Source organism: Podarcis bocagei, assembly GCF_964188305.1.
Source record: "Podarcis bocagei genome assembly, chromosome: 1".
Lineage (NCBI taxonomy): Eukaryota > Metazoa > Chordata > Lepidosauria > Squamata > Lacertidae > Podarcis > Podarcis bocagei.
In genome coordinates this window covers 121,930,024-121,941,788 of record NC_138125.1, presented here as the reverse complement: position 1 = coordinate 121,941,788, position 11,765 = coordinate 121,930,024, and the positions used below count along the sequence as shown (strand labels likewise).

The 11,765-nt window shown below is 46.1% G+C and overlaps 1 protein-coding gene across 1 annotated transcript; it reads left to right on the top strand.

Moving 5' to 3' along the window:
• Window positions 1–1,730: 1,730 nt before the first annotated feature.
• Window positions 1,731–6,463, top strand: SP5 (Sp5 transcription factor). Its single transcript, XM_081198066.1, has 2 exons — window positions 1,731–3,733; window positions 4,422–6,463. Exons 1-2 carry the CDS (start codon window positions 3,683–3,685, stop codon window positions 5,514–5,516), a joined length of 1,146 nt encoding a protein of 381 aa, XP_081054192.1. The 5' UTR covers window positions 1,731–3,682; the 3' UTR covers window positions 5,517–6,463.
• Window positions 6,464–11,765: the final 5,302 nt, after the last annotated feature.

The window sequence follows — 11,765 nt, the reverse complement described above, 5'->3', positions numbered from 1 at the left end:
TCTTCTAAGGCCTTTAAAAAATAATTTTAAAAAGCAATTAATTTTGACCCTATTTAAGAGGAGTGGAATGCACTTACTTTCCAAAACTAACTGAACAGGCAGCAAATGATTGCCACCCTGAGGTATTCTGTCTCATTTGATTTGGTCCAAAGCCCAAACACCCACTTCACACACACCCCAATACACACCAATTCATCCTATTTTACAAGGCTATCCTATACATCTATGTAAGTCCCACTGACTCAGTGGGTTTTATTTCTGAATAGGCAGGTATATTTCTGAATAGGCAGGTATAGAATTGCACTGTAAGACTGCAAACTTATCCAAACTTCCTTGGGAGTAAATCCCACTGAAACTGGTGTGCTCACTTTGGAGAAAACAGATCATCTTTGGCTGTGCTTTTCTACATGGAATCCCGGTTTCATCCAAGCAACACCTGCAGCCAAAACTTCTCCAGAAGCCGTTTGAAGGACACCCATTCATTCCATGATCATTCAGAAACATTGCGTGAGGCTCTTTCATTTCAGGGTTGTGGGTTCGAGCCCCAGGTTGGGTCAAAATGGTTCCTGCATTGCAGAGGGTTGAACTTAGATGACCCTCGTTGTCCCTTCCCACTCTGCAATTCTATAATGTAGCAGACCCTCCAAGTGTCCCTATTTTCCAAGGACAGTCCTGGATTTACAGAAAGCTGCTGCGGTTTCTGATTTGACCCCGGAATGTCCCACTTTTTCATTGTCCCCATTTTCATCAGAGAATTGGTGGAGTGTATGGAGTTATGCTCTGGTCCATGGGGTCACAAAAAGTCGGAAACGACTAAACGACTAAACAACAACAACATGGAGTTATGTGAAGGTGGCGCTGTGGTCTAAACCACATATCCTAGGGCTTGCTGATTGGAAGGTTGGCAGTTCGAATCCCCGCGACGGGGTGAGCTCCCGTTGCTCGGTCCCTGCTCCTGCCAACCTAGCAGTTCGAAAGCATGTCAAAGTGCAAGTAGATAAATAGGGAAGGTAAACGGCTTTTCCATGCGCTGCTCTGATTTCACCAGAAGCGGCTTAGTCGTGCTGGCCACATGACCTGGAAAAACTGTCTGTGGACAAACATCGGCTCCCTCAGCCAGTAAAGCAAGATGAGGGCCTCAACCCCAGAGTCGTTCGTGGCTGTATAGGGGAGTTTTTATACGTCAGAAGGGTGGGGTATAATTATAATTGAATAGGATGTCCCTATTTTCACCAGAGAAATGTTGGAGGGTAAGATATTGTGCGTTAAACTTTTCAAATACTAATACTGTGTTGTCTGGTTGCTGGGATTGTAGATAAAAGGCTTTTTTTGCGCAGGAGGGCAGGCAGCATCGACCTCTTCTTTTCCTCTTCCCACGTCTGCCCGCGTCTCCGGAGTATCGATTCCGATTAAGCAGTTACAAGTCACCAGGCAAGCATGGGCTTTGGCTGCCCCCGCTATGCGGTGGGTGCCTGCATTCGTCGTCAGGGAGGCGGAGGCCCGACGGAGTGGCTGGGTGGAGAGGGGGGGGGGCTTCCCCTTCTCCCCGGGACTCCATATGGAGCTGTGGGAGAGGGGCTCGGCCCTTTAATCCCTTCAAAGGCACCGATGCGTTTGGAGGCCCTGCAAAACTCTTTGGAAGTCTTTGGAGAGGCCACGGGTTGTGTTTGTACGGGGAGGCCAGATAAAGATCTCTCTGTGCGGGGCGTTTTTTTAAAAAAAGGTTTCAGTGGCAACGCGAAGACAATGGCATCCAACCCGCTGCTGGGCGGGATCGGGTTACCTGTGGGGAAGTGGGAGAAAGGACAGCTCGAGGGGGAAGCGCAGGGCCACGCGGACCCCCCACCACCGACCCACCCCTCCTTCCCTGGGAAGCCCGCCTTGGCACGTGGCCAAGCATCAGATAGATCTCCCCAGTCAAGGGATCTCGCTTGGGATCTCCCGAGGCCGGATAGACCCAACAGCTCTCAAGCAGACGCCCAGGAAATTGCATACGACGGCCAAACTTTTGAAGGCCCCCCCTTCCCCAAAAAAACGCATTAGTGATTTTTAACTACTACTTTCTCTCTCTCTCTGTGCGCCCGGTCAGAAGTGTCAGGTTTTTAAGCGATCCAGGATCGAGTAGAGAAAAGGCAGCCCAAAATCATCACCAGGTTGCTTGTTCTGGGCTTCGTTTGCAGAGAGAGGCTGGAAAAGGCTTCGGAGCATCACTTCTTTCCTTGGCAAATATAAAGACAAGCGCGCTCAGCTTCTGAGAAAGTGTTTGGAAGAGGCTCCGGAGCGTTTGGCTGGGAATGGTTCGCAAGCTTATGCGCTTCTGTTTGCAGCCTTAACCTAAGAAGCGCAAGACCTAGTGCTTCCAATGCAACTTTCCAATTGTGTTGCATTTCACGTCGACTCCCCTGCCGCTGCCGCAAGTGCCCCCTCCCCGGGGGTGTCCCAGGAGATGGTAAAGAGAAGGAGCTGTAATTGAACGTGTTTCGGCTGAGGGTAGTACTATAAGAAACAGGTCTGTTAAAGTTTGGTCGGATTTCCTACTCTAAGAGCTCTTCAGAACTCAACTTCTATTTTGGAGTTCTTGCAGACCACTAGAAAGCACATCACCTGCATAGAAAATAGGAATTTCTTCCCCCAAAGGTATTCATTAAACCAAATTCAAAGCACTGGGGGGGGGGGAGAGAGAAAGAAAAAACCCCCAACACTTTTGGTATTGCACTCCCAGTTTTTAACAAGGGGAGAAATCATGCTGTTTGCAGCATAACAAAGCGTTGGCAAAGCCCCGATCCCAGAAGAGCAAAGGAACTGGCGCTAAATGATACATTTGCTGATTGTTCCTGTTCTCGCTTGTATTCTCCAGAAAATCACGCCCCACAAAGTGTAAGAACTTTTCCTTTCGGGCTGCGAGTTGCCAACGCTCTCGAAAGTTATTTACAAATAAGTGAACTTTTACGTTATTTGGGGACAATAAAACTATTGGCAAACGACATACAGTAGTCGAACAGGGAAACCCGGGGCTGATGTAACTGAAGATTACGAAGAAGTATTGTCCCTTTTAGGGCTCTGCTACAAATCCTTAATCTTAATATACTTTTTCTTTTCTTTTTTAAGGGATAGGAAGCTGGGGGTTGGGCGGGGTTGAGATGCAATGTCTTGGCACGTCGAGTGAGAGGGGTCTCCAGGCGGTAAAGGACCCTTTGATCAAGAAAATCCAATTATTTGTGTATATACATTTCCCACATAGTGATTACTTCATTAATTGTCCCGCCTTTATCTCCTCCCTTCCCATCCCCCCTAATAATCAGCTCTTTTATCCAGACCAACAAACACACCATAGGAGCTTTGTGGATTCAAAGGATTTGCTTTCGCTTCTGAAAGAGCCGCTATTCTTTGATGATTGGGTAGCGGCAAACTTCAAAGCCATAAATCTTCCTTCTGACTGGCTGGCGGCCCAGCAAAGTCCTTATCAAATTCTTGGAGGTGATCCTGGCGAAGGCAGACAGTCCGCGGAGATCGCGCTGAGCCGGGGCTGCCTGCCTAGTGGAGGGGGGTGCAAAAGGCGAGGAAATCTGAAAGTGGGTGGGTGGGAGAAGGAAGGAAACTGGGCAGCTTCCCGGCTTCCCCCTGGCGACTCCATGCCGCGGCGTCGCCCCCCTGGCCTCGCCTGGCCCCGGACGCGGTAGCCATGGCCGCCGTGGCCGTCCTTCGGAACGACTCTCTGCAAGCGTTTCTCCAGGTCAGTCGCCCCGTCGAGCCGGGAGGTGAAGGGGAGGAGAAAGGGGTGCGTAAAAAAAAGACCAGAAAAACTGGGCGCATCATTGTGAACATCCAGGCGCAAGGAGGCAGAGAGGAGGGAGGGAATGCCTTTGCTAGGGGACCCCCCAAAGTTGAAGGATCGCTGTGCGCCCCTTCTGGGGAAGTGAGCTGTAAGGTGCTACTAACCATACCCGTTTGGGTTTATGATGCTGCTGAAGTAGAAATGTTGAGAGGCTTCTGGGTTGGCGAAGAAACTTCTTGGCTTGGGAATACGCGCCTAGCGCTCGCTCGAGGGACTGGAATCGGAGGAAAAAAGTTTTCTCTCTCCGGTTACAGCTAAGCCTCGCAAGGAGGGCGAAGCTGGAGTGGACGGGGGAAGGGCGAGGGTTGCTTCCTCACTGCGGGGAGCTGCATCCCCGGGGTGACACCGGTTTCAAAGGGGAGGCAGTTGGGTCGCAGCGTTTGGCAGGGGGCTGATCGAGGCAGACTCCAGCCCGCCCCCTCTCTGAAGTTTCCTGGGAAACTTCCCCGCCCACGTGCTGGGCAAGCGACGCCGCTGCTAACTTTGGGGGAGAGGCCGCTGGGGAGCCAGAAGGCGGCCGGTGCCCGCTTGTTGGTGGGCGGGGAGGCAGCTGGGCGACGGGCGACTAACGACGTGTCTCCCGCAGGACCGCACTCCGAGCGCCTCCCCCGACGTGGCCAAGCACTCGCCGCTGGCTTTACTGGCCGCCACCTGTAGCCGCATCGGGCAGCCCGGCGCATCGGGCCCGCCGTCGGACTTCCTGCAGGTGTCCTACGAGGCCAGCTTGGGCTCTCCGTCCAGGATCTTCCACCCGTGGAGCAGCGACATGCCGGCGCACTCGCCGGGCGGCTTGCCGCCGCCCAGCCTGGGTCTCACCCCGCAGCCGGCCTTCGGCAGCGCCCACGAGCTGCCGCTGACGCCGCCGGCCGACCCGTCGTACCCGTACGAGTTCTCGCCCGTCAAGATGCTGCCGCCGCCGCCGCCGTCCATGGGCGCGCTGTCGTCCAGCTGCGCTCCGCCCGCCGCCTACGTGCCCTACGCCGCCCAAGCGGCCCTGCCGCCGGGCTACTCCAACCTGCTGGCCCCGCCGCCGCCGCCAGCGCCCCAGCTCTCGCCGGCGCCCGACGACATCCCTTGGTGGAGTATCCAGCAGGCGGCGCCCGGCGCGGGCGGCTGCGCGCACCGCTTCGCGGGAAACCTGCAGCGCGGCCTGGTCTTGGCGCCGTCGGAGCTGGCGCAGTACCAGACGCAGCTAGCCGCGCTGCTGCACCCCAAGTCGCCCCTGGCGGCCACGGCCAGGAGGTGCCGGCGCTGCCGCTGCCCCAACTGCCAGGCGGCGGCGGCCGGAGGTGGAGGCGGAGGCCCCGACGGGGCGCCCTCCTCCGAGCCGGGCAAGAAGAAGCAGCACGTGTGCCACATCCCCGGCTGCGGGAAGGTGTACGGCAAGACGTCGCACCTCAAGGCGCACCTGCGCTGGCACACGGGCGAGCGGCCCTTCGTCTGCAACTGGCTCTTCTGCGGCAAGAGCTTCACGCGCTCCGACGAGCTGCAGAGGCACCTGCGGACTCACACCGGCGAGAAGCGCTTCGGCTGCGCCGAGTGCGGCAAGCGCTTCATGCGCAGCGACCACCTGGCCAAGCACGTCAAGACGCACCAGAACAAGCGCCTCAAGGCCGCCGCCGCGCCGGGACACGGACACGCGTGTGCCACCGTCAAAAGGGAGGAGCCCAGGGACATGTGACAACCTGCGCCTGAGCTGCCCTCCCACGCCCGCTCCCTGTGCCACGAGGCGCCCTGGCCTGCGCCTCGCCTGGGGTTCCCTCTCCAGATCCACCTTGCAGATCTTAAAGGCCTGGGAGAGTCTGGGGAACTCCACTTTTGCAGAGGTTTCTGGGAGGAGGACTTGAACCCAGGACCCACCCTTGAAAGTCTGGGCGGCCTGGAAAAGGGGGGGGGGGACAAAAACACCTCCTTTGAACATAGCTGCCTGTATTCGGTGAGCTTGGAGCAGTTGTTGGTGCATCATCCCATATCGGAATCGAGGCCAGTGTGACGCTGCTGCCTAAGGGATCCCAGGCCTCAGGGGACTAGATGCAGGATGTGATCCTTGCCTTGGGAGCAGAAGTGGTCAGGTGAATCCTGGCTCTCATCTTAGCAAGATTTGGAACTGTGTGCTCTGGGGGTCGGAGATGTCCGTTTACGTCAACCCGCCCTGTGGATTTATTTGATTTCTACGTTTTTGCTTGTGGTACTCCCAGATCCATCACCTGTGAGGATCCCCCCCAAAGGATCAGGACTTACAGTGCCAACTGTTTGCAACAATTCCTCGGACTAGAGGGCATAACCTCAGACACACCCACACCCAAAATACCATTTTGGAAACATCTGGTCAAAGTGGGCTGGATTACGGTTTTAAATAAAAACAACTGCAGTGTTAGCCTATCTATGGAGGGCCTGGCTCCTTTCATTATTATAATTTTATGCCTTTCTTCGGGGGGGAAGGCCAACCTTTTGTGTACAGCTTATTTAATAGCTTTGTTTGAATTTAAAAATGGTTTCCCCTCCCCCTCCTTGTTCTTGGCTCCATATGGGGGGCTATAGCATGAGATGTGTCTGTAAAGCAACCTGCAACTGCAGTGTGATAATAAATACATTAACTCTGGGGTCATATGGAGAAGACCCAACTGAGTTTGTTTCAATTTGATTTTTTTTATTTGTTTCTGTTTTAAGGGGTTTTTTGGCCCAAAGAAACAAATCCTCCTTTATTTGGTCAACACTCCCCAGAGTAATTTGTATCTCATTATTCGATTTTCCCAGCTTTTGCAACTGATCCCTCGCATTTCCCCATTGTGATCTTCCCCATTGTGATCGGGGTGAAGGATAGGGCTCGACTTCCTTGTGGCTCCATTCATTATTTCTGGAATCTCTCACTGATCAGAGATTATAACATTCAAATAGAGCAGGAGAGGATGATGTCTGTTAGTTGCATCTAGCAATAAAAACAAGAGTTGTAGTATTCCAAAAAGGAGAAAAACACAAACTATGATGACAGTCGTTTCTTTAGAAAAAGTGTACACGAGGGCTGCAATCCTATATACACTTAACCTGAGAGTAAACTCCACTCGGTGGGGCTTACTTCTGAGTAGATGTGCATGGGATTTCTCTGTCCGTCTTATTAAAACAGGACTTCTATGGGAACTATCAAACAAAAGGTTTTTTTTAGTATCTTTAACCTTCATTGAATTTGGTGGGACTTGGATTTCAGATAGGGAATGCTCAATAACGTTTACAACCTGCATATGACTACTGGATGTGTGCAAAAGAGCACACAGCAGTTTGCCAAACTCCCATTTCATCAATTTTGTGTGTCTTTTAGATTTCGCCTACTAATACCACTGTTCACATTTCATTGCTCTACAGTACAGACAAACCATTCAATTCAGTGAGGCATCTGAATAGATACATAGAGGATTGTTCTCTTGATGTCTTAGTGCGGTCCTTGAGAAACAAGCCCTTTTAGGTTCAATGGGACTTAACTCCCAGATAAGTGTGTGATAAAGTATTGCAGCATCAACCTCTTTTAAAGGTTGCATGTTTTATTTCTGCATTCTAAACATTTATCAAAGAAGTGATGCTGTGAAATATGTTAGCTCACTGGCAGAACTGAATTCTGTGTATTTGTAGAAATATAAATACCGTACAACAATAACATTCCGTATTCTTGAAAAAATACTTTGTCAGCTACCCTCTAAAATTAAGAATTTGCTGCAATTACATGCATACTCATTTATAACTGAGGGTAACCCACTCTGAGTTTTCTGAAACAATTATTTGCATCATTAACTTTCTAGTGGATTTGTACTGTACTTTGGAAAGTTTTACTGATACAAACTTTAAAGTGAATCGTTTTAGGGTTGGACCGTTATTAGAAATTTCCACCTGAAGTGGACCTATGTAACTGTAATTTAATATATGTTTTTAAATCTAAATTATGTGGTCACATTTTAAGGGTCAGTATTAAACTGGATTGATGGTCTACCCCAAGTTATGAACTGGAAGCAGCAGTCGATTCAAACAATTTATCAGGAATACTGTTGTTAAATCGAGTTTCTGGATTTGCATTTATTTGCAACTGCACATCTTAAAAATTGCATTCTATAGATGTAGTTAGTCATTATAACTTTTACAGATCTGCTTTCAGGGATTAATTATTAAGTAATTGACCCACAGCAATATAGTTTATGCCCAACATGAGATTTAATAGGAAGTTGGAAATGCAATCTGTTTAAGCTTATGGAAGTTAACCTTGAAAAAATGGGTGATCAAAAAATGGAATAAGCAACAAAAATGCCTTCAGCTGAACTGTTGGTGGGTGTTGCTCTGCTTGGAATTTAAGATTTCCCCCTTTCTAGTATGTACATCAGGTTAACTGGGTAATTTCAGATTATTTTATAGCATTGCCTTCCAAGGAATTATTGTTATCATCTCAGAAGCAGGTGTATTTTAGATGAAGCAAGGTTGTGAGTCACGTTTTTATTCAAACTCTTTTAAGAAATCCTTTTTTCCTTTTGTGCAGAGTTTGATCTTTCCTTTTAGAGTGTAAAATACCAGTGCGCCAATCCTAAACAGGTCAGTGAGAGTGATTTTCAAGCAGACATGTTTCGGATTGTGTTATAAATAACAATTGATTTAATTAGAAATCTATCGGGAAAGCAGTAAACTGGATTCCTATTCCAATCACAAGTACTTGTATTTTTATGATAGAAAAGATTATCACTTAAAGAGATAATACAGTAATTTTTGTAAATTAAAAAATAAAGAGTAGGAGAAATATGTGGACTAGAGGCCTCAATATTTCTGATTCTATAGTAGAAGATTAATAAGATTAGCTGTACTGTTGGACAGTTGCCCTTTTCAATCCAAGCATTTGATACAATTCTTTTGTGCCAAATCAAACGAAAATAAAATAGGTCAATTAACTAGTACCATAGCTGTTCCTAATCTGACTGTACAGTAAAGGATGGATTGCAACTGGATTAAAAATTTGGTTCGGTTTGATTTGTGATTGATTAACTGATCAATTTTCAAAACTGATGGGGAACAGAATCATTTTTTTGATATAATATACTCAAATTGTGATACTCAGTTTCTGTTCACTTGTCATAATTAGTTTATATGGATCTAAGGTAACAATTCTAAATGCATACTCTAGGGATTAGACCCCATTATTTCTGTGTAAACACACATTGAATTGTGCAGTGCTGGAAATCACTCATTAGTGACATGATCCAGCCCAAAATGAAACATATTTAAAACTTTCTGTTTTTATGAGGAAGTTTTAAGAACCTACTTAAGCATTTAAGTATGGGCTTAGGTGTGTGAAGATGGAATGTACATCAATTTTTTAAATATACAGTGCAATGTGAATATAAAATATAAATTCTCCAGTTATTGTACAAGTGAACTGGGGGTTTTTGGTAACTGGATTACATACAAATTGTTGTCCTCTTTAGTTTATTATTAGAAACCAGGCAATATAGTAAGGTCTGTGTCAACACTGGGTTCCTCAAAAGGTGTACTGGTACACTTAAAAAAATGCAGTTTACAGACTTGAAACCTCAACTAAATGGTACATCTGAAAATGACATATATTTTGTAGTTACTTTCATACTGTTTTCAGTCAAGTCTTTAATAGAACAACAAACAAAGTGTTGGGATTGTTTTCCATGTCCTGATTATAATGAAATCACTGTACAGACCTGGATTACACATCCACAAAAGTTGTAGATCACCTTCCAGCTAAAGACTTTTAGAAGTTCATTCCCATGCATGTTTATTCAGCTGTAAGTCCAATGAATACAATGGCCAGGTTTACACATAATGCTAAACCATAGTTTATTAAACCATGGCTTAAGTGTTATGCATGAACCCAACCCTGCAGTTTAATTATAGTTTTATTAAGTATGGTTATAGGTCACACATAAAACAAGGCTTGCAGTGGGCTTATAAAACTTGGTTAAGATTAACCATGGCCTAGTGTTAATGTGTGAACCCAGACCACCTCCTTAATATTGATTAAGGAGCCATCATCACCCAAAAGCTACAAAGATGCAAGTGAAAAGTGACTCTTCCTGGCTTGTGTTTCTTTAAAGGGGGATATTGCAATAAAGCAAGGTTTACGTGATCATCTGCCATATGCCTAAATATGTAACTATGGTTTGTTTAAAAATGACTAATGTTAAAACATGGGCTAGCCTCATGTGCAAACCTGGTGATAGAGACTTACTCCCTAGGAATCAAGCTTGGAACTGCATTCTCATTGAAACCAGTGTAAGAAGTTAAGTCACAAGAAACTCAGAAATTATTCTTGGCAATAGGATAATCACCACTATCTTTTGCGGGATCCAAGCCTGTAATATACTTCAGATGCTTCATATCTCCATCCTCCCTTTCTAATATACCATGGAAACACTGGTGCTGAATGTGTATACACTTTGTATTTTAGAACTGCAGTGAGTTTACAGTGTAGATCAATAAATAATCACCTTTGAAATGGGCACATTATTCCAATGAGTTCAGTATTTCTGCAAGTTTTGGGCTCAGCCCAGAAAAAGTTAGATACACATTCCAGCGAATCTGGGTGGCTGACTTCTAAGGCCTTCTAAATGTTGAGACTCAACTTTCATCAGCCCCTGCCACCATGGCCAATAGTTGAGGATGATGGAAGTTCTACTCAAGCAACGTCTGAAGGGCCAAAAGTTACCCACTCCCTTAGTAAATATTTAAGGCTCCAACCCTAAGCCTTCTTACTGGAAAGTTAAGTCCCACTTAATGTAATGATACTTATTTCTAAGTAAATACTGATAGGATAAGGCTGCCAAGTGGTATTGATTTCAGTAGTACTGGGGGTGTCTAACTTTGTTGGGGAAAAAAGGGCTTATACATATATTTTCTGCTTGCTTTTATGCAATTGAAATTCAGATCGCCTAGCTGTCTTTTCTTGCTTCAAGGTAGGAAATGCAACCAACATCATTGGATATAGAACTGCTAGCTTCAGGGGAACAATTCAATTCTCAATTTGGCACACAGCAAAGGAAAGAGGATAAAGATTTGAGCTATAGGATGAAGCTGGCAGTGAGAACTGCCAATCCATCAATATGAGCAATATGCACTGATAATATGAAATGTAACGCCATGTATTGAGAACATTCCAAAGGGAACCCTGTTCCTGGTGTGACGTTGCCAAAGACAAGCAGGCCGCTAAATGATTCTCTTATGTTGCTTTCATACTAGTAATCACCACAATATCAGCACCAGTAAATCCAGTATTTATTGGAATGATTCCTAAAATTGAATTAGGAGTGAAATCAGTGTTTTGTGAAACCCTCAACTAAACAAGGCCTTTTGTCTTTGCACCCCATCTTTCTCTCTGCTTGCTAATCCACTACTTTTTAGTTGAGTAATATGCCCGAACAAGTAGCAAGGATTCAGAATAGTTATTTATAAAACACTTAATAACTGGAGGATAACGTGTGTGCATAAGGGAGGGGGAGAAAGAAAGGGAATATCTTTGCACAATAAGTCTTGGATAACTCTTTATTTGTAACTTTTATTTATTAGAGGAGAAAAACATTTAAAAGGTAAAGTATATTTTGAAAATTCTATAAAGAGTTAAAGTGGTTTACTTAACGTTGAGTGAGCACTGAGGGTGATGTAAATAATCTAAAAGCTTCTTGTATACCAGTAGCACAGGTGATTAAGTGCTTTTACTGAAGGCAGTAGATAATTTTTTCCCCATGATACATTCTATAAGGAAACTGTATAGAGTTCTGTGTTTGTGTTATATAGGATACTTTCAATTTATATGTTCTGCCTCATAAGGATTCACTTGTTGGTATTCCATCATTTCCTTTTGTTAAAGCACAATTTCCATTAGTCTCTTGAAATATTTCATTTTGCACATTTGATATTTCTGCTGTTAACAAGGTAT

What these genes read in the sequence shown, in the direction of transcription:
- SP5 (XM_081198066.1), top strand. Translation starts at nt 3,683, where the DNA reads ATGGCCGCCGTGGCCGTCCTTCGGAACGACTCTCTGCAAGCGTTTCTC. An exon ending in CTCTGCAAGCGTTTCTCCAG is followed by an intron (nt 3,734 to 4,421) that starts GTCAGTCGCCCC and finishes TGTCTCCCGCAG; the next exon opens with GACCGCACTCCGAGCGCCTC.